The sequence below is a fragment of the Bubalus kerabau genome, chromosome 22, assembly GCF_029407905.1.
Source record: "Bubalus kerabau isolate K-KA32 ecotype Philippines breed swamp buffalo chromosome 22, PCC_UOA_SB_1v2, whole genome shotgun sequence".
Taxonomy (NCBI): Eukaryota; Metazoa; Chordata; class Mammalia; order Artiodactyla; family Bovidae; genus Bubalus; species Bubalus kerabau.
This window is the reverse complement of record NC_073645.1, coordinates 25,258,026-25,281,654: the sequence shown is the minus strand read 5'-3', so window position 1 is coordinate 25,281,654 and position 23,629 is coordinate 25,258,026. Positions and strand designations below refer to the sequence as shown.

General features: G+C 39.8%; 1 protein-coding gene across 9 annotated transcripts in view; it reads left to right on the top strand.

Annotated features, from left to right (window-relative positions):
- Window positions 1-23,629, top strand: part of ARMH3 (armadillo like helical domain containing 3) — a 172,913-nt gene that overhangs the window by 53,596 nt on the left and 95,688 nt on the right. For all 9 annotated transcript variants that reach the window (XR_008707106.1, XM_055560413.1, XM_055560409.1 and 6 more), the window contains 2 exons: window positions 19,420-19,502; window positions 20,038-20,164. Coding sequence is in view for 8 of the 9 variants with exons in the window: in XM_055560413.1 (XP_055416388.1) it covers window positions 19,420-19,502; window positions 20,038-20,164 (210 nt within the window). In the remaining variant the exon portion in view is untranslated. The remainder of the gene's footprint in view (window positions 1-19,419; window positions 19,503-20,037; window positions 20,165-23,629) is intronic.

Below are 23,629 nucleotides of genomic sequence, written 5' to 3'. Positions count from 1 at the left end.
AGGAATGTCTTAGGGAGAGGGGGTGGGGAGGGGGTGGAGAGATGGGGGAAACCCTGTTCTTTGTGTTACATCTGGCATTATTACTGTTTACAGACAGTGTCAGTTTTACCACTCCCCATGTGCCAGAGACAAAAACAGCAAATTACAGTGTTTACTTTTGTCTTTGCATCCGTTTAGTAGCCCAGTAAAGTTACTGCCACCCCTGTGGGGGGAAAGAGCGGCTCTTCTCTAAGGGTACAATTAATACTGGCTTGCCACCCCTTTCTTTTGTGCATCTAAATTGGAGGTTTCAGAAAAGCAGAGGAGACATGTTTCCTGAGGCATTTGCTTGCTGATAGGTCCTGTGGCTTTTGTGACCTGATAGGACAATAAAATCTTCTCCAGATGATTATAGTGGTAAATTGTTGCCCCACCCTTGGGAGAGCTTCTCTGTATTCTGAGCAGAGAAGTGTGTGTGAGTGTCAGAGGCTTTGTGAGAAACAGGCCAGTAACCCCACCCCCTCCCATGGAATTCATCTCACTTGTTGTGACACATGGTTTCCTCCCAACCCAATTTGGCTTTCTAAATTTAGTCCTTCATAATGGGAAGTAGAGATCTTTAATTAATGGATTAGCAAATTTGCAGTTACTGCCTATAGTGGGAAGGGGGAGTAGGATAACAACACTAAGTGGCAGTAGTGGCATTTTGATATTTTAGGAGAAGAGTATGATTATGTGAGAGTTCAAAATTGAGAGAATGTCATAAAAGCTAAAGAGAGATCAAAAGATTGAAATGACTAAAGTTTGAATTTCTTAGGTTGGAACAGTTCTTTTTAATATAAAGGACTATTTGGTTGCCTATGCATTAGGCATATGATTGTATGCCTAATTGTTGTATGATTAATTAGTTGTATGGTTAATTTAAAAATTCAGAATTAAAGAGAAAACACAAAAATGATGCAGATCTCTGGACATTAGTGTAACAAGTACAAATGGTTTATGTCTGTAACTGGGATGAAGTTACACATTGTAGTACTAGAGTGGATGGCAGTAGTAATTTCGCCTGCCTTTGATTCTCTTCTGGTGTTGTTTCCTCTTTTATTCTATCACCTTTACTTTCTCTCCTAGCTATCCTTTCTCTTGCCCCTGGGAGCTCTCTGGCTTTTCTCCTATCCTTTCATCAGTTGTCCTCTTCCTCATTTTCTCCTCTTCTCTTGTCTTTTTCATTGCCTTCTCCTGTTCACCCTCATCTGTCTCCCTCGGTCCTAGGGTTCCATTTATTGTCTTACTCTCTTGCATTCTGTCCTTTGTGCTGTTGTTGTCATATGTTTAACTTTCATGTATTTTATAAACCCCAAAGTACATTTCCATCATTTTTATTTAAAGAGGCAATTATCTTTTAAAGAGATTTTTAAAGTCTTTTTTATTTATCTTTTCTGGATCTTAGCTTTCCCTATTCTGGTGAGAAACTGTGAAGCAAGAGACCATTCTTTATCCTATATTGACTTTATTTCTTTGAGTACTTCATGTCATGTTTAGCTCTGTGTATAATTATTTGCTATCTCAGGACTGATTGGCATGCTAAGGCCCTTGATAGGTTGAGAGGAGGTGTATATGAGTGTCATTAATGAGGCTTGGATGGCTGCTTGTTCCAGGCATAGGCATTTGTACTGGAGTTCTCTGCCAGGTGAGGTTAGCTCCTTTTCTATGTAGACTGGGTGAGCCCCCCTGGAACTTGACTCCCTGTGTTCATACGTGGAATATATATAGTGAGATGCAGAGCAGCAGGTATTAAGGAAAGCTGCAAAATACTAGACTACATCTGATGCATCAGAGCCCATAATAATGTATAATATTGTAATCAGTGAATACAAATGTGTCTATGGTGGATCCACCCACTCCTTGGCTGGTAATACCCCTCATATGTCGGTTTGCCTATGTTTTCATTCTTTCTTTGCCTTCTAGACGTATAGATTTGAGGGAGGTATGTGAAACTCATCATGGCAAATATGCTTATGTATACAGAAGCTTGCCCATACATGTGCTGCAAACTTTAGTTGAATTTTACTTACAAATAAAACTGGTAAGGCATGTGTTGTTAGGTCAGACACATGAGAGACCTCATGTGCCCGGGAAGCATGGATGGCAAGTGCCTTTTATTATTTGGAATGAGAGTGTTTAGTCTCACTGCACTTTGAATGGTTATTTTTATTCTTATACTGTTTGACTACCTCTTTCTTATTGGGGAAGTAGCCAGGGATCCCCCTCCAAATTCCTATATGGAGTTTTCAGGTTTGGTTTTATGATAAGGAGGAGTCAGCTATATTAGTTGGGGCTTTAATCCTGCCTGATATGTTGGTTTTACAGATGTAATCCCTGACCTACTCCCTGCTGCCATGGTCTATTTATATGATGCCTGTCACCATGGTATCTGAGTATATGCAGAAATATATTTAGGCTAACCTCAACTTGAATATAGAAAGGAAAAAGTCTTGTCTTTCTCATTACCCTATTTTCAGCAGTCACTGTTTTCCACCAAATTATGGGAAGTTCAAAAGCTCTTCTCTGACCTCTAGGCTACACAGACTTCCTATTTTGAGTAAAAGATTAGGTCTTAAAATGCTCCTCTGATAAAGATAGAAAACCGAGTTTTAGGGTGAGATCCTAGTGAAATAGTTCTTTGCTTTTGAGAATATAATGAAAGATATCTTTGCATCCAGAAAAATGTCCATTTGCACATATATATTTTGCATATAATTTCAGAGAGTTCATGGACCTTCTTCTGAAGCCCATCCATGATCCAATGTTAAGCATCTCAGTCTTTCTGTGACAGATTCATGTTGATATATGGCAGAAACCAGCACAACATTGTAAAAGAAATTATCCTCTAATTAAAAATAAATTAAAAAAATTTTTTAAATAATAAAATACAAGCCAAAAAAAAGTCTCAAGTTGGAATCCAAAGGGGGTGGGAGGAAGAATCGCTGTCTTAATTTTAATGACTGGCTTCCCAATTCTGTCTTCACAAACATCTTTATATTTGGTTAGATAGTTTTTCTTTATTTACTGATTGTATTGCATTCCTCCTGGGAACTTTAGTTTTATCTCTGAACTTGAGACTAAAGACCAATGTTGGTCACTATGATTGGTTTCCTGTTATTCTCACAGAACTTTGGGCTTCTGTTCTAGCATATCACATTGTTATGCTGTGTATGCACATGTCTGTACAATGATTTGCTTAAATTATCTGTTTTTCCTTTTAAAAAAAATTCGTGGAGGGCAGGGCCTGAGTTTTAATCATTGATTTATTCTCAGCGCACTACTTGGCTTGTAACAGGGAGTGAGAAAACATTTGAGGGAATAAATAAATGGATGAATAGGTATGTAGAATTTCCATTGATGATGAGTCAGCATTCTCTTAAGGCAGCACAGTGTTGTGTTTGTACTTCAAAAAATAATAGTATTAGAATATTTGTTTTCACGTGTCTTTTGAGCTAACTTCGTCACCTTTTTATTTGAATGGTTGGTATGAACAGGAGTGGTGGATGATTTCTCTTTCCTTTGTCACTTTCTTCCTTACCTCCAGACACATGGATTGCTTTTAACCAAGTGAAAATGGAAACTTAGTTTCTAAGCCATTAACCAAGGAATGGGCAGAATGTTTAGAGAGAAGCATATAGTTGTTGGAGAGGGAAATACTTGAACAGAGAACTTCATGGAGTCAGCTTATTTTACTTCCATTGCAGGCAGAAGGGGCATTGGGGAGCCAGCCTGCGTTTAAATAGTGTAGCTTTCCACAGTCTGAAAACAGGTTGATTTAAAGACAGGTTTATGTTGGCATTTTATATTTGGCATATATCTGTGGATCACAGTCCTTCTTACCCTTTCACTCTGCCACATATCTGGGTGATAAGTCATTATTTTTATCTCCATTTGTTGGGGAATGTATAGAAGGATAAGTGACTTGCTAAGGATTATGGAAACCAGACACTAAATAGTCATGATCAGAACTTAGAGTTCCTAACTCCTATGCTCAGATGGAGATCACTAGGCAACATTTGCCTCTCTGCAGGAAGAGAGGCCCCTGAAGCCCCCAAAACAATCTGTTCAGCTTCACTGTGCTAAATAGCATCCAAAGCATTCACAGCTTTGTGAAAAAGAGAGAAATTGTACTTGGCCTGACCTTTCAGATACCTGCTGGGAAAAGTAGAAAACTCAGAGAGTGTCACAGCTTTCTGGATCCAGCTGGCACACTCATCACTGACAGAAGTCTGTGGCTTCATGGTTAGGTACACCTTGAGACTGGGGATTGAGAGCTTTCATTCATGCTTGTATACTGTAGGTGTTATACAGGACTGGAAATTTTCAGGAGAAAGACTGACCTGAGCCGTAGATACAGTTGGCAGTTCCTATATGGGTATAGCTTTGACAGTTTGCCAGCCCCTCCTGATTTGGGGAAACTATCCTTTGAGTTCTTAATTGTCTGCTTCATTTAGTTTGGTTACTTTTTTAAACTTTGTATTTTGATATAATTATAGACTCACAGGAAGTTGCAAAAATAGTACAGAGAGTTCTTGTACCCTTCACCCAGATTCCTCCAATGGGGACATCTTACGTAACTACGATATTGCTGCTTTAAGTTTTGAAGAGAGTATGCAGTTGGGGAAGAAACATAGCAGTAAACAGCTAGAGTATATGGCAAGAGGAATTTTGGCAGCTGCTATTGCTATTTTGTCCTTAAAATTGCTTTTTAAATTGTTCTTCTTTTTTTTCCCCAAATTTTCTCTGATTTAGGGGAATCTGTTACAAGATGTATTCTAGGCTTGATGTGCCTAATTAAGACTGCTCTAACTTCCATGTGCAAAAATATGGAGGCTTCTTTCTTCTGTGGATAATCAATTCTTCTTAAAGTTAGAATGTTCTAATGTGGGAGCATTCAAAGGTGTTTCTCTCTTTTCAGAATTTTGTTATGGAAGATTCTGTATAGCAGTGTACAAAGCCCCAGGGCAGAAAAAGAATGCCAGGAAACCTTTTTTCCCTTCAAGTCACCACATTTGGCTAAATCTAAACTTTATACTATTTTGAATCTTTCTCTTAGAATCTTGGCAGAAGCAAAAGATAAGAATTTCTAACAAGTTTAGCCTGTTAGAAGGAGAAAAAGATTCCCACCTAAAAGAGTGAGAAATCTCTGTTCTTTTCTCTGCACAAAAAGGCACTTCCCATCCAGAGAAATGTCAACTCTCGTAGGCCCATTAGCATCTTGTCAACTAAAAAAGGCAGAGGAAGAGTAGTTGTGCTTTTGTTGTGCTGCCTGTACTGGTTGTGTAGGAAAGTGTCATTTGATTTCATAAGGTATCATCATTCCTTGGATCTTGAGTGAGCAGGACAAGTTTCTTAGTGCTTTTTCCCTCATTTGAGCAGAAAGTAAAGTTCTTGGTTCTACATCAGATGGCTCCACTGAGACATGGTCTCATTAACTGAGATTTCTTCAAGGGTGATTTTGACTCTTTTTCATTTGGGCAGTGTTTGAAAAAATCAGTAGGTGTCTAGGGCCCTAGAAAAAGATGGTGGCCTCTAAGCATGCTTAGTTAGAAGCAGCTGCACAGAATGTGGAGAAGGCAATGGCACCCCACTCCAGCACCCTTGCCTGGAAAATCCCATGGACGGAGGAGCCTGGTGGGCTGCAGTCCATGGGGTCGCAAAGAGTCAGACACGACTGAGCGACTTCACTTTCACTTTTCACTTTCATGCCTTGGAGAAGGAAATGGCAACCCACTCCAGTGTTCTTGTCTGGAGAATCCTAGGGACAGGGGAGCCTGGTGGACTGCTGTCTATGGGGTCGCAGAGAGTCAGACACGACTGAAGTGACTTAGCAGGAACAGCAGCACAGAATGTGTATGGGATCTTGCATTGCTCCATATGGGAGCAATGGGAACTTTCACATAATAACTTGCTTTCATGGTAAGGAGGGTGGGTGGTAACTGTGAGGACTGCAGTGTCCCCAAGTAAATGGGGAATTGGAGATAGTTGAGAATTTTATTTTCTTTTTTAGCAGATACACTTCATTTGCAAGGAAAATGGTAAGACAGAATCTAACTTCCATTTAAAGAAAGGATTTGTTCTTTTCTCCAGTTCATCTAGGACATAGAGCCTTTAGACAGCACAGGTTGTTGACGTACTAACTTTTTATTGTGCTAAAATACACATAACATAAAATTTACTATCTTAACCATTTTTAAGTGTATGTTCAGTGGTACTAAATACATTCACACTGTAATGTAGGCATCACCACTATTGTTCCCCATAACTCTTCATCTTCTAAAACTGAACCTCTTCCCCTTTCCCCTCAGCCCCTGGCAACCACCAGTCTATCTTCTCTCTTTATGATTTTGACTACTCTAAGTACTCCATGTAAGTGGAATGATTCAGTATTTGTCTTTTTGTGACTTGACTTATTTTACTTCCAGTATCCTGAAGGTTCAAGAAATAAGATTCCCCCCTTCTTGCAGAGTTATCTATTTTTTGTTATTATTTTTGTTTATTTTTATTTATATATTTATTCTGGCTGCATTGCATGGCTTGTGGGATCTCAGTTCCCTAACCAAGGTTTGAGCCAGGACCTTCGACAGTGAAAGCCCGGAGTGCTAACCACTGGACCACCAGGGAATTCACTGTTATTTTTGTTTTTGACTGTAGGCTCTGTCTGTGCTGAGGATCAGCCTGAGGTGTAAACTTAATCTTTTCTTAGATCTTTTATGAGCTTTTTTCCTGGGCATATGCAGTCACTCTCTAATTTTCCTTGAATATGCAGTTGTTTCTGAATGTCCTAGTATTTGTTTGTTTGTTTGTTTCTGAATGCTCTTCTTGATTAATGTTTTTATTGTCCTAGTATTTACCTTTTCTCTTTAAATTGAAGCATAGTTGATTTACAGTGTTGTGTTAGATCCTGCTACACAGCAAAGTGACTCAATTATACATATGTATTTATTTTTTTCCATTATGGTTTATCTCGGTATATTGAATATAGTTTCCTGTGCTATACATTAGGATCTTCTTGTTTATCCATTCTGTATGTTATAGTTGGCACATGCTAAACCCAAACTCCAATCTATCCCTCCCTCTCTCACCCTCCTTAGCAACCACAAGTCTGTTCTCTCGGTCTGTGAGTCTTGTTTCTTAGATAATGTTCATTTGTGTTGAATGTCCTAGTTTTTACTGTCTGGCTCCTGAAAGAGAAAAAGCAAAAAATGAAGGTGGGGAAAAAAAGGTGCCCTGGCCCCTTAAGCCTAGATGTCACTTATCTGTGGAGGGGACAGGCTTGTAACAGTGAGAGGAAGTGCAACAAAAATAGCTGCCCACCTATTTGTCTGCATCTCTGTGATCAGAAGCAGCAATCAGTGATCATAGCACAGATTCCCCAGTATTTGGTAGATACGGCCCTTAATTGCCATATCTGGGAGCTGGTCCACCCTAGCTCCTGCAAGATGTGTGCAAGCTGCTCTAGAAACAGGTGCACAGTTGCTTACAACAGGCCTGGGATTGGGGATAGGTAGCTGCATGTACTAAGAGTTGAAATTGACCAAAGTGAACCAAATTTACCATCCAAATTTTTCTGTATAAGTTTCAAACCTTCATCAGAGTCCAGAGTTCTACATAGTTACGTCAGACAGATTCTGCCAGGGCAATTATTGTCCTGGCAGAGGATTCTGGGAGAGAGAGTGCTGATGTTTCATGTTCTGCCATCTTCCGCAGAATCCTCCCACTGGGTATACCGACTTTTGTGCTCTGTTCACCTGGAGAGGCTCGTAGCATATAACCAAAGCCGTTTCATTTTCTTGATGGATTCATTGGTCTCTGTTTCAGTAAGGTGCTTGGGTTTAACAGCCAGCCAGATGTCTGTATTCTGAGAACGCATTTTTAAATTATTCTGCTGGTCAGTGTTGGTTTCTAAGTCCTTCCTGTGCCACTTTGCTGACTGACAGTGAGCCTGCTGATTGCTGGCAATGCCCCTGAGTAATTGGTGATTTTGTGCAGAGATGTCGAATTGCTAGAGTTTATAGTGCCTCTGGGGTTTCAGAGGCATTGACTTGTTCAGTTCAGTCGCTCAGTCTTGTCTGACTCTTTGTGACCCCATGGACTTCAGCATGCCAGGCTTCCTTGTCCATCACCAACTCCCAGAGCCTACTCAAACTCAATGTCCATTGCGTTGGTGATGCCATCCAACCATCTCATCCTCTGTCGTCCCCTTTTCCTCACGTCTTCAATCTTTCCCAGCATCAGGGTCTTTTCCAATCAGTCAGTTCTTCACATCAGGTGGCCAAACTATTGTTTGAGCTTCAGCTTCAGCATCAGTCCTTCCAGTGAATATTCAGAACTGATTTCCTTTAGGATGGACTTGTTGGATCTCCTTGCAGTCCAAGGGACTCTCAAGAGTCTTCTCCAACACCACAGTTCAAAAGCATCAATTCTTCAGCGCTCACCTTTCTTTATAGTCCAACTCTCACATCCATACATGACTACTGGAAAAACCATACCTTTGACTAGACAGACCTTTGTTGGCAAAGTAATGTCTCTGCTTTTGAATATGCTGTCTAGGTTGGTCATAACTTTCCTTCCAAGGAGCAAGCATCTTTTAATTTCATGGCTGCAGTCACCATCTGCAGTGATTTTGGAGCCCCCCCCAAATAAAGTCTGTTACTGTTTCCATTGTTTCCCCATCTATTTGCCATGAAGTGATGGGATTGGATGCCATGATCTTAGTTTTCTGAATGTTGAGTTTTAAGCCAACTTTTTGACTTTCCTCTTTCACTTTCATCAAGAGGCTCTTTAGCTCTTCTTCATACTAGTGCTATTTGTAGCCTGTCCTTTGAGTTCTTCTACGTCTCTCCTAAGCTAGTGAGGTTCTAAGTATTTCTCTTCTATCGGTCACTGTGAAGTTACCCATTTTCCCTAATGATCAGGTTTTGACTTGGGATCTGTGGCCTCTCATCCTAACTCCATGCCAGGCCACAAAATAGGGCCTGGCTTAGTCTTATCTTTGCTTTCTATGTCTTTGTCTTCATAGCAGGTAAAAGCAGTTCAAAGAGACTGCTCTCTCTGACCTGATTCTTCAGAGACATTTATTTGTGCTCTGCTCTCTGCCTCCTTCCTGTTTTTAATCTTATTTAAATATCATTCACTTGGTTTTGTAATTAAACCTCCTCTCTGCTTCTCTGAGGCAGGCTCTGAGCTACCACTTAATTGTGTCTTCCCGTGGTTGGCTTGTTCCTCTCTGCACCTGGTTTACCTCAATGTGGGGAGAGGTTTTAGTTATGGAGAAGTTCCCGTATCCATTATTCACTCAACACTTCTACATGACAACATGGTTTGCTGCTTGCTACCTTCTTTTCCTCCACTTAAATTCAAAGCAGAATAGAAAAAGTCTGGGAAAGTCTTCATTGTGTCGGGTATATTAATGCTAGGAACAGCTCTGTGAACAAGGTTCCTTGTGCACTGAGGTGGCCTTGTGTCAGACAGCAGGATTCTCAGGTGGGTGGTATTGAAATCTTCACATTTAAAGAACAGATTGGCTGCTTTTGCCTCTGTGAATTCACTTGGGACGCAGGGAACTGTCAGGGTACCCATTCCTGGCTCAACTTTCCAGAACCTGTGCACTATCCTTTGTTTTACTTGTGTCTGCATACAGAAAAGTCAGAACTTCTGCATCCTGCTGCCATATTTGATGCACAAGACTCTCCAAGGAAAGAAACCTGGAGAGCTAAGTAGGAGACTGACACTTGCCCCTAGTACAGAGTCAAAGAGGCAACATCCAGGCCAGAATAATAGAGTGTGTAGCCTTTCCCTTCTCCAGAGGAATCTTCCCAACTCAGGGATCGAACCCAGGTCTCCCACATTGCAGGCGGATTCTTTACCAGCTAAGCTACAAGGGAAGCTCAGGGATACTGGAGTGGGTAGCCTATCCCTTCTCCAGCAGATCTTCTTGGCCCAGGAGTCAAACTGGGTTCTCCTGCATTGGAGGCAGATTCTTTACCAACTGAGCCATGAGGGAAGTAAAGAGGCAGCAGTTGCAGCTAGTTTGTAGTTCCTGAAAGCAAATCCAGAAACTTAAGTTTTCAAAGTGCCTGGTGGACTTTCCAGTGAAGAAACAAGTGTATATGGAGCACCCACTTCCCTACAACTTACACTTGTTGAATGTGTAGTGGAATACCTCAGATGTTTCACTGACATAACTTCTCTATTTTTCACTCAGTGCAGTTTAAGAGTATTTGAAGCCAGGGATCTGGATCCTCCTTTAGTAGGAATAAAAAAGATTTAGGAGTCAAACCCAGTATCCCCAAGGATTTCCTAGAATATTGTTAGAATAGTTGACCCTTAAAGAAGTTGAGGTTTTGAGGTGCTTATACCCAGCCCCCCACTCCAGCCTTGTCAAAAATTGACCTATAACTTTACAGTCTGCACTCCTACCAACAGTCTCACATCTGTGGATTTGACCAACCACAGATCATATAGTAACATAGTATACATTTATTTTTAAAAATCTAAGTATAAGTGGACCCACACAGTTCAAACCCAAGTTGTTCAAGGATCAACTGTACTTCAGTGTGTTGTTAGCTTTGACTATCGACTTTGATGATTATTCTGAAAACTGCCGTGGTATTGTCTTGAAGGCTGTGCAGTGCTCATTTTGAATTTGTATTCTTGCTCAAGTGTTCATGACTGTCTGCTGATTGAGTATATTAGGTGCCTTTTATTTTCCCATCAAAACACTTTTGTATGTTTGGCTCTGTACTCAGTACTGTGTACCATGATGTAAATTTCAGCCCATCAGTTATGCTGAGGTTACAGAAAGTTGGGATGGAGTATTTGCAGGGCTCATGCTAATGTCTGTGGAAATAAAAATATTGGCCTCTTGTTTTTCAATTGGTAAAACATACATAAAATTTTATCATTTTAAGTGTAAGCTCAGTGGCATTAAGTACATTCACATTGTTGGGCAACCATCTCTTCCTTCCATCTCCAGAATTTTAAAAGTTTTCTTAGACTGAAATTGTATCCATTAAACAGTAAGCCTGTATTCCTCCCTGTCTACACCTCTAGCAACCACCAATCTGCTTCCTGTCTCTATGAATTTGATTTCTCTATGTCCTGCATGTAAATTGAGTCATGTGGTATTTGTCCTTCTGTGACTCACTTTTTTCACTTAGCATAGTGTCTTCATGTTTCACCTATGTTTTAGCATGTGTCAGAATTTCCTTTTTCAGGCTGAGTAATATTCCACTGTATACCACATTTTTAAAAAAAATTATTTTTTAATCGGAAAGTAATTGGTTTATAATGTTGTATTGGTTTCTGCCATACATCAACATGAATCAGCCATAGGTATACATATATCTCCACCCTCTTGAACTCCCTCTCTCCTCTCAGCCCATCCTGCCTCTCTAGGTTGTTACAGAGAATCAGGTTGAGCTTCCTGTGTCATACAGCAAATTCCCACTGGTGTCTGTTTTACATGTGGTAATGTGTATGTTTCAGTGCTACTCTCTCAGTTCATCCCAGCCTCTCCTTACTCACCTGTGTCTACAATTCTTTCTCTATGTCTGCATCTCTGTTGTTGCCCTACAAATAGGTTCATTAGTATATTTTTCTAGATTCCATATATGTGTGCTTGGTTGCTTAGTCATGTCCGACTCTTTCTGACCCCATGGACCATAGCCCATCAGGCTTCTTTGTCCATGGGAATTCTCCAGGCCAGAATACTGGAGTGGGTTGTCATGCCCTCCTCCAGGGGATCTTCCCAACCCAGGGATTGAACTCAGGTCTCCTGCATTACAGGCGAATTCTTTACCATCTGAGCCATCAGGGAAGCCCAAGAATACTGGAGTGGGTAGCCTATCCCTTCTCCAGGGTAACTTCCCAACCCAGGAACCAAACCAGGGTCTCCTGCATTGCAGGTGGATTCTTTACCAGCTGAGCTACCTGGGGAGCCCTAGATTCCATATATATGCATTAGTATATGATTTGTTTTCCTCTTTCTGACTTACTTCACTCTGTATAACAGGCTCTAGGTTCATCCACCTCACTAGAACTGACTCAAATTTGTTCCTTTTTATGGTTGAGTAATATTCCATTGTATATATATACTACAACTTCTTTGTCCATTCATCTGGTAATAGACATCTAGGTTGCATCCATGTCCTGGTTATTGTAAGTAGTGCTGCAGTGAACACTGGGGTACATGTATCTTCTAGAATTGTGGTTTTCTCAGGGAATATGCCTGGTAGTGGGATTGCTGGGTCATATGGCCTTTTTCCCACATCCTCTCCAGCATTTATTGTTTGTAGATTTTTTGATGATGGCCAGTCTGACTGGTTTGAGATGATACTCATTGTAGTTTTGATTGCATTTCTCTAATAATAAGTGATGTTGAGCACTTTTTTATGTGTTTATTAGCCATCTATATGTCTTTTTGGAGAAATGTCTATTTAGGTTTATTTAGGCCCATTTTTTGGGTTGTTTGTTTTCTGATATTGAGCTGCCTGAGCTGCTTCTATATTTTTGAGATTACTCCTTTGTCAGCTGTTTCATTTGAAATTATTTTCTCTTATTCTGAGGGTTGTCTTTTCATTTTGTTTATGGTTTCCTTTGCTGTGCAAAAGCTTTTAAGTTTAATTAGATCCCATTTATTTTTGTTTTTATTTCTGTTCTGCTATTAGGTGGGTCATAGAGGATCTTGCTGTGGTTTATGTCAAAGAGTACTCAGCCTATGTTTTCCTCTAAGAATTTTAGTTTCTGGTCTTACATTTAGGTCTTTAACCCATTTTGAGTTTATATTTGTGTATGGTGTTAGATAGTGTTCAAATTTCATTCTTTTACATGAAACTGTCTAGTTTTCCAGCACCACTTATTAAAGAGACTGTGTTTTATCCCTTGTATATTCTTGCCTCCTTTGTTGAAGATAAGGTGCCCATAGGTGCATGGATTTATCTCTGGGCTTTCTGTCCTGTTCCATTGGTCTATATTCTGTTTTTGTGCCAGTACCATGCTGTCTTGATGACTGTAGCTTTGTAGTATAGTCTGTAGTCAAGAGGTTGATTCCTCCAGTTCCATTCTTCTTTCTCAAGAACGCTTTGGCTATTCGGGGTCTTTTGTATTTCCATGTGAATTGTGAAATTTTTGTTCTAGTTCTGTGAAAAATGCCATTGGTAATTTGATAGGGATTGCATTGAATCTGTAGTTTGCTCTGGGTAGTATAGTCATTTTCACAATATTAATTCTTCCAATCTAGGAACTTGGTATATCTCTCCATCTGTTTATGTCATCTTTGATTTCTTTCATCAGTGTCTTATAGTTTTCTGTATACAGCTCTTCTGTCTCCTTAGGTAGATTTATTCCTAGGTATTTTAATTTTTTTTATTGCAGTGGTAAATGGAATTGATTCCTTAATTTCTCTTTCTGATTTGTCACTGTTAGTGCAAGGGATTTCTGTGTATTGATTTACTAAATTCACTGATTAGCTCAAGTAATTTTCTGATTGTATCTTTCACATTTTGTTTACTATTCATGTGTCAATGGATTCTTGTATTGCTTCCACCTTTTGGCTATTGTAAATAATGCTGTTATAAACATGGGTGCAAAAATACTCAAGTCCTTGCTTTTCACTTCTTGTTTTTGAGACTGTGCAGGTTAAAGTGTCTTTAGGTCAGTGGAGTAAAATTCTGAGATGCTTAAAAGAGAGATGAACTTACAAAATTTTTCTTTTGATCACTTGGATGTGTGAGGTGCTGGTTAGTGGAACTCTGATTAAAGTTACAGTTTTGGGTGGCAAATACAAGTATTGGTCCTAGATAGCTTGTTCCTCAACCTTCAACAAATGTTTTTTTAAGTGAAGTTTAGGAGGAACCAGTACAGTTTCATAAATCTCAGCAGGGGGAGTTCATGGACCATCCTGGTATGTTGCTGTTAATGTAGTTTATCTTCAATTAGCTATGTGACTTTGGATAACTTATTAAATCTTTCTGAATTTTAATTTGGTCATCTGTTAATTGGGACCAGTATTAGCTCCTTCATGGGATACTTAATAGGTTTCAGTGAGAGTGATGTACTTGAAGTGCTTTACATAATGCCTACCATCTAGCATATACCTAATAGATGTTACTTCCCTTGCCATTTATGACTTTTGTGTTTCTCCCTTTGAAAAGAGATGAATGCAGTTTGGGGGAGATGATTTCTGTAGTTAGGTATCTCTTTTTAAGCTGTCAAGTGGAGTGTAGTAGAAAAGAGGAAGATTTGAGATACAGTTTTCCCTCTATATCCATGGGTTCTGCATCCACGGGTTCAGCCAACCACAGATCAAAAATATTTGGAAAAAAAAATTCCAGAAATTTCCAAAGAGCAGAACTTGAATTTGCTGTATGCCAGCAACTATTTACATGGCTTTTACATTGTATTAGGTATTGTAAGCAACCTAGAGTTGGTTTAAACTACATAGGAAGATGTGTGTAGGTAACTATACCATTTTATTTAAATGACTTGAGACTCTATGGAGTTGGGTATTTGGGGGGGGAGTCCTGGAGCCAGTCCTACCCACCCCCCACCCCCACTGTGGATACTGAGGAACAACTGTACTTGATGTGAACTTCTGGCATAGTTAGTGACTTGTAGTAGGTGTCATTCAGCAGAAAGATATGATCCATTTCTCTCTACGATATATCTATCTGGCATTGGTGTTTGGGGACAGCCTGTTCCTGGGGCTGTGAAGGATTGGGGCCAGTGAGAATTGTCTGTTAAGGCCCGGAGGGTCTCAGCCACCAAGCTTGTCCTCATCTGAAAAGATACTCTGCAATAAACTGTGCGATTCTGTTTTGTGGAATGGGTAGCCATTGCTCACCTAATGGGCAGAACTGTTTACACAGTATTGGGTTTCTATAACATAGGCCCTTTTTCTTTGGAAATCCCTCAGACTAAGGATCATATTTTTGTTGAGGAAGATTTTGTATTAGTCTCTTCTCCCCTGCTTCCTTTTAAAACTGTTATCTAAAAATTAGAAACATGGTAACCAAAGTGTTAAATTAAAAAGAAAAAAGTATATCCTGCTCCACCGCTTATCTTCACAATGACTACAACACGTATCATGCTTGATACAAAACTCTTAACAGAGATATGACTAATTAACAATCTTATGTTTATACAACCAATACCTTGTCTTTTTTAGTTATCCTAACTCTTCCCTTTATGTACTAGTACCTCTGTGACTGTCCTTGGAACAGTTTGGCTGGTCATGTGCCCAGATGGCACCAAGTGAACAAGTGGATCAAGGGCGGTTTTCTAAAAATGTGTGTTTGGAGAGTGGTGAGGCAGGAATCGGCCAGCATGAGCTCTGTGCTACTTGTTTGTTGGCACCGAGATCCTGAGTACCGTTTCTCTTCTGTCCTTAACCTGCCCCTGGCTCACGGCTATTCTCTGCCCTGCAGTTAAACCCTGTCCATAGCACTGCATCATAATAGCTTATGAATAAACCTGCCTATTAATTGCTTATACTCAGGGGTTTTTTTTTGTTTGTTTCAGTTTTGATTTTGCATAAAGAAAGGGGATCTTAGCTTCATTTGAGGAGAAGGAAATGGCAACCCACTCCAGTACTCTTGCCTAGAGAATCCCAGGGACAGGGGAGCCTGGTGGGCTGCCATCTATGGGGTCGCAGAGTCGGACACGACTGAAGTGACTTAGCAGCAGCAGTAGCAGCTCCATTTGAAATTCAGATCTGATCATGGTCTATGTTCAGTACATAATTTTGAAGGACACACCCAGAGTGAGGGGAATAGGAACAGTTTTAGTTGACATTTATTATTAGTAGTATTATTTTTTAAAGATCCTAGAGAGGAAACAGAGAAAGGGAGATCGAGGTGTAGGAAAGATGAGATTTAAAGAAGAGAGATGAGGGACTTCTGTGGTGGTCCACTGGCTAAGACTCTGAGCTCCCAATGCAGGGGGCCCAGGTTCCATCCCTCGTCAGGGAACTAGATCCCACATACCGGAACTAAGAGTTTGCAGGCCACAACTAAGAAATCCCGCATGCTGCAACTAAGAACTGGCATAGGCAAATAAATGTTGTTGTTTTTTTTTTAAAAAAAACAATTAAAAATAAAAATAAAGAGGAAAGATGAAAGCTGATATAGAGGGCCTGCTGAGGTGTTTTTTGCTGAGAAAAGCTACTAGGAGTTTTTTAGTGTTGAGAATGAGTAGAAGAAAGGTAATAATGAGGTGTTAAGCAGCTGTGCTATAATAAGTAGCTGAGGACCAAGAAAAGAAGAGCACCAAGTAGATGGAAATAACCTTGGAGCAGCCAATAGGTGGAGAAAGTTATAAACCAGAGTCTTCTAGGAAAGTATTGATGATAGTATACTTAGCAAATCTTAAGCACACCATTTATACATAAGCTTCCTTCTGTTTTAATATTTGACTGCATCTAGCTCAGCTGGTAAACAGTCTGCCTGCAGTGTGGGAGACCCGGGTTTGATTCCTGGGTCGGGAAGATCCTCTGGAGAAGGAAATGGCAAACCACTCCAGTATTCTTGCCTGGAAAATCCCACGGATGGAGGAGCCTGGCAGTCTATAGCCCATGGGGTACCAAAGGGTCGGACATGACTGAGTGACTTCACTTTCACTTTCAGCACCTTTATTTGTCTGTTGTTGTTGTTCAGTTGCTAAGCAGTGACTCCATGGACTCTTGCAACCCCATGGACTGCAGGCTTTTATCTTAATGGAATGGAAGAAGGAACACTAAACAGGAGACCAGGTTCTAGTCCCTGCTTGGTCACTAACTAGTTGGGGTGGTGGTCAGGGGTTGTTTTTGAATCCAAAAATGAGGGAGTAGGATTAAATAACCTCTAAGGTCCTTTCTAGCTCTAAAAATTTAAAATCAACTATGTTGAAGCCTCACAGACTTTTAACTCCCATCACATCAGGTTAGAGGATAGAAGACCATGTATTTGTATATAGGACACTGAACAGTTGATAGAATGCTAAGTCAGAAAGATGTTGAAGGAAAAAAGTGTTATATTATGGGATATTTGGGGCATTCCTTCTTGAAGAAGAATCGTGGTTCCTGATGTCAGAGGCTCGTGGGAGCCAATTTTAAGGGTACTTGGTTCATTTTAGCTGCCTTTTAAATTCCCTCTAGAGAATGTTAACTTCCAGGTAAGAAAATCCTGGCTTTTTCAGAAGGTAGGGGGTCTGACCTGAATTGTCAGGGATAGAATGCAGGTTTCCCCGACACAGACTCTCAGAGTACTGCAGTGCTGGACTCTCCTTCTCAACACTATTTGACTCTGCTGACATCGGTGACAATTGAAACGCAGGCCACCTCTTGGCCTGTGCTAGAATTGCTCTCTTCCTCCCTTCATATTTATCATTTTGTCATCCCTGACTCTGAATCCCAGAGATCAAGGCTAGCTGTAGTCCAGCAGAGGAGCAATAAATCATTGTGCTCACTTCCTTTTCTCCAGGTTTTCTACCCCTTAATTACCACATAACCACTGCTGAGGCTGCATCTTTGTGCTGCATGTGCCTGGGACAAAAGCCTTCCTTGATTGGATATGTGCAAAAGCAACTTTGTCTATAGCTAGCCATTATGTTTTGCAGAATGCCACATGTGTTACCCATCCTTTTTTCTTGTCTCCTGTGAATTTAGGGAGTCGTACTGTCAGAAGATTTATCTATTAACAGGGCTTGTCTAAGCTCTGGGGTTAGTGGGGGTGGCGTGGGCAGCCCCTACACATTGAGAGATCTGGGCTGGGTTAGTCTTTTTCTTGGCCATGCTACAGCTTGCAGGATCTTAGTTACCCAATCAGAGATTGAACCCGGGCCATGTCAGTGAAAGTGCCGAGTTCTAACCACTGGACTGCCAGGGAATCCCCATGGGTTAGTCATTTTTATGTGGATTTTAGCTAGTCCCCTTCATTCTCTGAGCTCCTGGTAGGAGCTTAGTAGATTGTATGATCCAGAGTGGTCTCCCGTGGAGCTTTTTTGGGTCCAGTCCAGTAGATCACTTGTTAACAGACAACATCAAAAAAGCCAGCTGCCTATAATTTGCCTTTCCATTAGGAAACCTCAGAGAACTTGAGTCAGGGTGAAGAGTTCATAAATGAGGATGCCTGCCTCCTTCAACCCTAGCAAGGCTCTCCCCCCACCCCACCCCCCCATTTGAAGGGAAGAATCAGGCTTTAGAAACAGAATGTAGACAAGCTCTTGTACTTTTCCTTGCCTGCTGTTTCTTTACTGTACCTGTGCTTTTAGAGGGTTGAGAGTGAGGGGTGTTGTATGGCAGGCAGCAAGTGTCTGGAGAGACTTACTCCTACTCACCATTCCCTGCTGTTTTAAATCTAAGCTCACATCTCTTTTCTAAGAGTAGTAAACTTCACACAAAGTTCAGACGAGAGAAGGGACTTCTCTGCTGACAAAAAAGCAGGTATGGTCTTAGGAAAGGAGCGGTCGAGCCTTTTGTGTGTGTGTATATGTAGAAGTAGGACAGGTTGATGGAGAGAAGACAAAAGGAACATCAAATACTTGTAGCCGCTGAACCCCTCCTTTATATTCCCCATCACACAGGGGAGATAGGTACAGTGGCAGTGGCTATGGTGGGCACAGAAGCAGGACTGAGTTTATAGCCTTGGGTGAAAGAGTATAAGGCAGCGGCTAAATTATTTTATGCTTAATATTTATTGGCAAAAATGTCTTTAAAGCTGTACTGTTTAACTAGGACTTAGCAGTCAGTCTCATGATTGAGATTGCTTGGGTTTTGGCACTCTCTCCCCTCATTAAAGATTACAAGGCAAAAAGGGGACATTTTCAGTAAATGTTGTCACAGTTAAGAGAGGACAGAGCATGTTGCACTCTTATTTGAATATTTAGAACAGTTAAGGGCTTTTTTTCCCCTTCATGAGCTCTTTTTTTATCCAGAACTAAAGCAGTAAGTTCTATAGTATGTCTGTTGATCATTTAGATTCAAAAGATGTCCTTCTTAGCAGTAATGTTTGAAACAAATACGTAGCTAAAACTTGGTGACTTGAAACGCTAGCAGCCTGGGGTGAGAAGGGACGCTCAATAAACTGAGGAAATTTGATGGGGAAATCAGCATACAGGCGTAAATTTGGAACACTGAAATGTCCATTTTATAGTCAGATTTCTGAGCTTAATTGCTATTTAAGAAGTAAAAAGTAGATTTTTTATAACCTTCTATAGACAGATAAGCAGACATGTACTTGAGAAGTTCAGTGCTTTTTTCAACTACACCTGCTCTGCCTGCTTTTAAAAATTTCCTAGTAGCTGTGATATACTCATTCTAGCCCTGTTTGGATTTCTTTAGATCTAGTCTACTTTCATTTAAGTTTATTGATTATGCTTTGATTATCTTACCAATGCCTTTTTTTTTTCTTTTTTTTAAAGCCTTGATAAATTTATTGAAGTTCCTTATGTCAAATGAGACTGTACTTTTGGCAAAGCACAACATTTTTACGTTAGCTCTTATGGTGAGTAGCAAAAAAACACGTTTATTTTTCTGAAGCTATACTCTAGGGCAAAAATGGGCTGGTTTGAGACAGGAGCTGGTGTTCTAAGGATTAAACTATAGGGGGATACCAGGCCTTTATTTTCCCTTTGGATCAGAATCTCTCTACTAGTGCTTCCACTTTCACCTGTGTCTTTGGAGAACCTGGGCTCTTTCATGAAATAATGGTAACACACACTGTTATATAATATTCCCACCACACAGATATAAGAGGTGTAAATTAATTTCAAGGGGATTGATAATATGGAAAGGTAGAAAATAATTAGAAAGTGATGAGTTTTCAGTAATTATTACTTTAATGTAATTTATTGAATGGTAAGTTTTATAGAAAAGTTAATTTTTAATAATGATTTTGTTTAATAACCAGCTAACAAAATGCTGAAAATTTAACTGCTCTTGAAAAACAATAAGAGCTGGCTATATAGCACACTACTGATAATACCCTTCTGAGTCTTCATAGTATGATGTCTATATATGGGCTTTTGCTTCTTTTTTAGATTGTGAACCTATTTAATATGTTTATCACATATGGAGATACATTCCTGCCCACCCCCAGCAGTTATGATGAACTCTACTATGAGATTATCCGCATGCACCAGAGCTTTGACAACCTCTACTCTATGGGTAAGCTGTCTTCTTTTTATTTTTCTCTCCCCATCAGCTGTGATTTTTGGTCTATGAAAGGAAAGGACTCCAAAAGATTCTCCCCTAGTTGCTTGGTGCCCTTACTTGGCACAGAACTTTAGTAGTCTCCTTTTCTCAGGCAATAAGAAAGTATATGTTGACTTCCTCGCCTTCAGGAACTCAAAATTCATCTCAGTAGAAAGCTGGTTAGCATCCCTGTAGCCCTTTCTTGATGTTTGTGAAAGAGAGAAAATAGGGAGGCTTGTAGATTTAGTGAATGCCAGTGAGATGGGTGTGAGAGTGGGTGGGAGTTGACAGCAGCAAATAGAAGAGCTTGGATCCCAAAGGAACATTGTGTGATTTGAAAAGGTACAAGGTTTTAAGGATTTTTAATGTACCTATGTATTTTTAGCATAACTTAGAAGAGGAAGTGGGCATTAGATAAAAATCTTTTTTGCAAAAACCTTTTGGTAATTGGCTCGCCTAAAATTTACTCTGCAGTCACATGAATATTCCTTATTTCTATAAGAGGTCATGTATCCCTGTAAGTTTGAGTGAAGAGTCTAATCAAACCTACCTAAGTTTAAAGGTCAAGAAAGATTTCTTTAGATTTCCCAGAAATAGTAAGCCACTCAATAAAGTTGTCTATTAAAAAGCTCCAACTTATTAGGGATGTGATCAGTATATAATAAACTGCATTCTTTTTTTTTTTTTTTGGCCATGCTGAGGCATATAGAATCTTAGTTCCCTGACCAGGGAGGGATGGAACCCATACCCCCTGCAATGGAAGCATGGAGTCTTAACCACTGGACCCCCAGGGAAGTTCCAAACTGCACTTTTTTAAAGGATACAATTTTTGATAAGTTTTGGCATGTGTATATGTACATGAAGCTGTCATTAAATCAAGATAATGTACATATCCACCCCCTCTCCCCAAATTTCCCTGTGTCCCTCTATGTCACTTTTACCACCTCTGTCCCTTATCCCTAGGCAACCCCTGATCTGCTTTCTGTCACTATTGATTAGTTTATTGATCCCTATTGTTGGGACTATTTATGAAAAGTTCATCTTCTGCTTGGGACTCCTGTATGTATCATGAGTAAAGTAGAGGGGATTTGGAATACATGGAGAAAGAGTAGAAGCAAACAGTGGAAAGAAGGATTGCCTAGGAGGGATTTTTTTTTTAATTTCCCTGCTCTCTCATTCTCAGTGTAATAGCTTTAGCATCAGGTCAGCTCCCCTCAGAATAAGAGGTTCCCATTGTCATATCAAGTCACACGTCTTTTTTTTTTTTTTTTTTTTTTGAGCTAGGAAGTCTTCCATGAGAACCCTCTAGCAAACTTCCCATTGGCAGAATGTTCTCAGTGTACCCTGGTGTGGTTTGCATCTACCTGGCTTTTACCAGTGTCCTTGTTTTCAAGAATATAGAATTTTCCAAGGGTGAAGAGCTGCCCCAGAGGCTTTAATACCCATTAATGGATGAATAAAGAGGTCTTTCAGTGAGGAAAGGAAGGCGAGTTGGAGTGGGGGAGGTATTTTATAGATGTCTGGCTTACCTGCGCAGTTGAGCCATGTACACAGTCAAATGAGATCAACGTTTACAGCTATAGCAACAAGAGAAGAAAGGATATCTGGGAATGCTCAGAGGTACTAAGAAAGTACAAAGAGGAAAGTGAATTTTACTAAATGAAACACAACAAATAGTAGGAGGTGGCATGTTTCAGTACTCTCCATTTTGTGTAAAGTATGATGAAACTTCAGGTGGAAAAAAATGTATTTTTTAGTCAGGTTTTTTGAAGTATAATTTACATATATGATATAATGCACCATTTTTAATGTACTGTTCTGAATTTCAGCAAATGCATATAGAAGTATAATTATCACAGAAAATCAAGATTTAGAAGAGTTTTACCATCTCAAAAACTTCCCTCTTCTCTGTACTCCTGTAAGATCAACTCCTCCACCTACTCCTGTGAGATCAGCTCCTAGCCACTTTATAGCAACCACTGATCTATTCCTTGTCCCCATGGTTTTGCCTTTTCTAAAAAAGTATATAGATGACATCATACCGTTTTTTGAGTCTGGCTTCTTATACATAGTAATTTGTTTGAAGTTATCCATGTTGATGCAGGTATCAGTAGTTTGTTCCTTTTTATTATGGGGTAATATTCCATTGTGGGAATATGCTAGTTTAACTTATCCATTTATCAGTGGAAGGACATTTAGAAAGTTTCCAGTTTTTAGGGATTGTAAATAAAACCTCTGTAAACATTTTTGTACACAGATTTATGTGAACACAAGTTTTCTTTTCACTTGGTACCTTCCCGAGCATATGGAGCATTATTACAATAGCTGTTTTAATGTCCTTTCCCACTAACTCCATCATCTCTCTTCATGTCTAGGTCTGTTTTATTGACCGATTTTTCTCCTGCTTATGGGTTATGTTTTTCTGGCTTCTTTGGGTTTTTAAAATTAATTAATTAGGCTGCATTGGGTCTTAGTTGTGGCTTGCAGGATCTTCGTTGCATCATGTGGGGTCTTTGGTTGCAGCACATGGGCTGTCTAGTGGGATCTGAGTTCTCTGACCTGGGATTGAACCTGTGTCCCCTGCACTGCAAGGTGGATTCTTTTTTGAAAAATTTTTATTGAAACAGTTGATTTACAATGTTGTATCAGTTTCAGGTATAGAGCAAAGTGATGTGTGTGTGTGTGTGTGTATGTGTGTGTGTGTATACATATGTGTATTCTTTTTTAGATTCTTTTCCACTATAGGTTATTACAAAATATTGAGTATAGTTCTGCAAGGTGTTTTTTTTAACCACTGGACCACCAGGGAAGTCCCTTTCCTACTTCTTGAATGCTGGTAATTTTTAAATTGGATTTTGAACATTGTGATGTTAATGTTGTAAGGTTTGATTTTATTATGTTCCTTTATATAATGTTAGACTTTGTTCTGGAATGCAGTTATGTTGTGTGGAATCTGTTTCATCCTTTTAGGATTTGCTTTTAACGGTTATTAAATTGGGTTAAGAGCAACTTTTATTATAGGCTAATTTGGCCAGATTACTAATGCAGTACCCATCTGAAGATTCTTCCTGATAATTCATATATTGATAGGTTTTTCTACTCTTACTGGTGGAAATTCAAATTATTTTGCTTGTAGAGCCTTCCATGAGCTCCACAGTTTCTTCTCTTTTCCAGTGGTTCTTTACCCCCAGGTTTGAGTAGTTTTCTCTTTCTTATGTGTATATCAGTGCTCAGCAAGAGATGTAAGAGGATCCCTCTACAAACTTATAGAATACCCTGTTAAACTCCCTCCTCTACAGTACTCTATGCCACAGATTCTAGGTGCCTTGGCCTGTCCAGTTGCTAATCTTTGTGTCTTTGATTTAGCAAGCTTCTGGATTCTGTTTAAGTTCCTCCTCTCTGCCCTGTAGGTTGGAAACTTTTTCACACAGTAAGCTG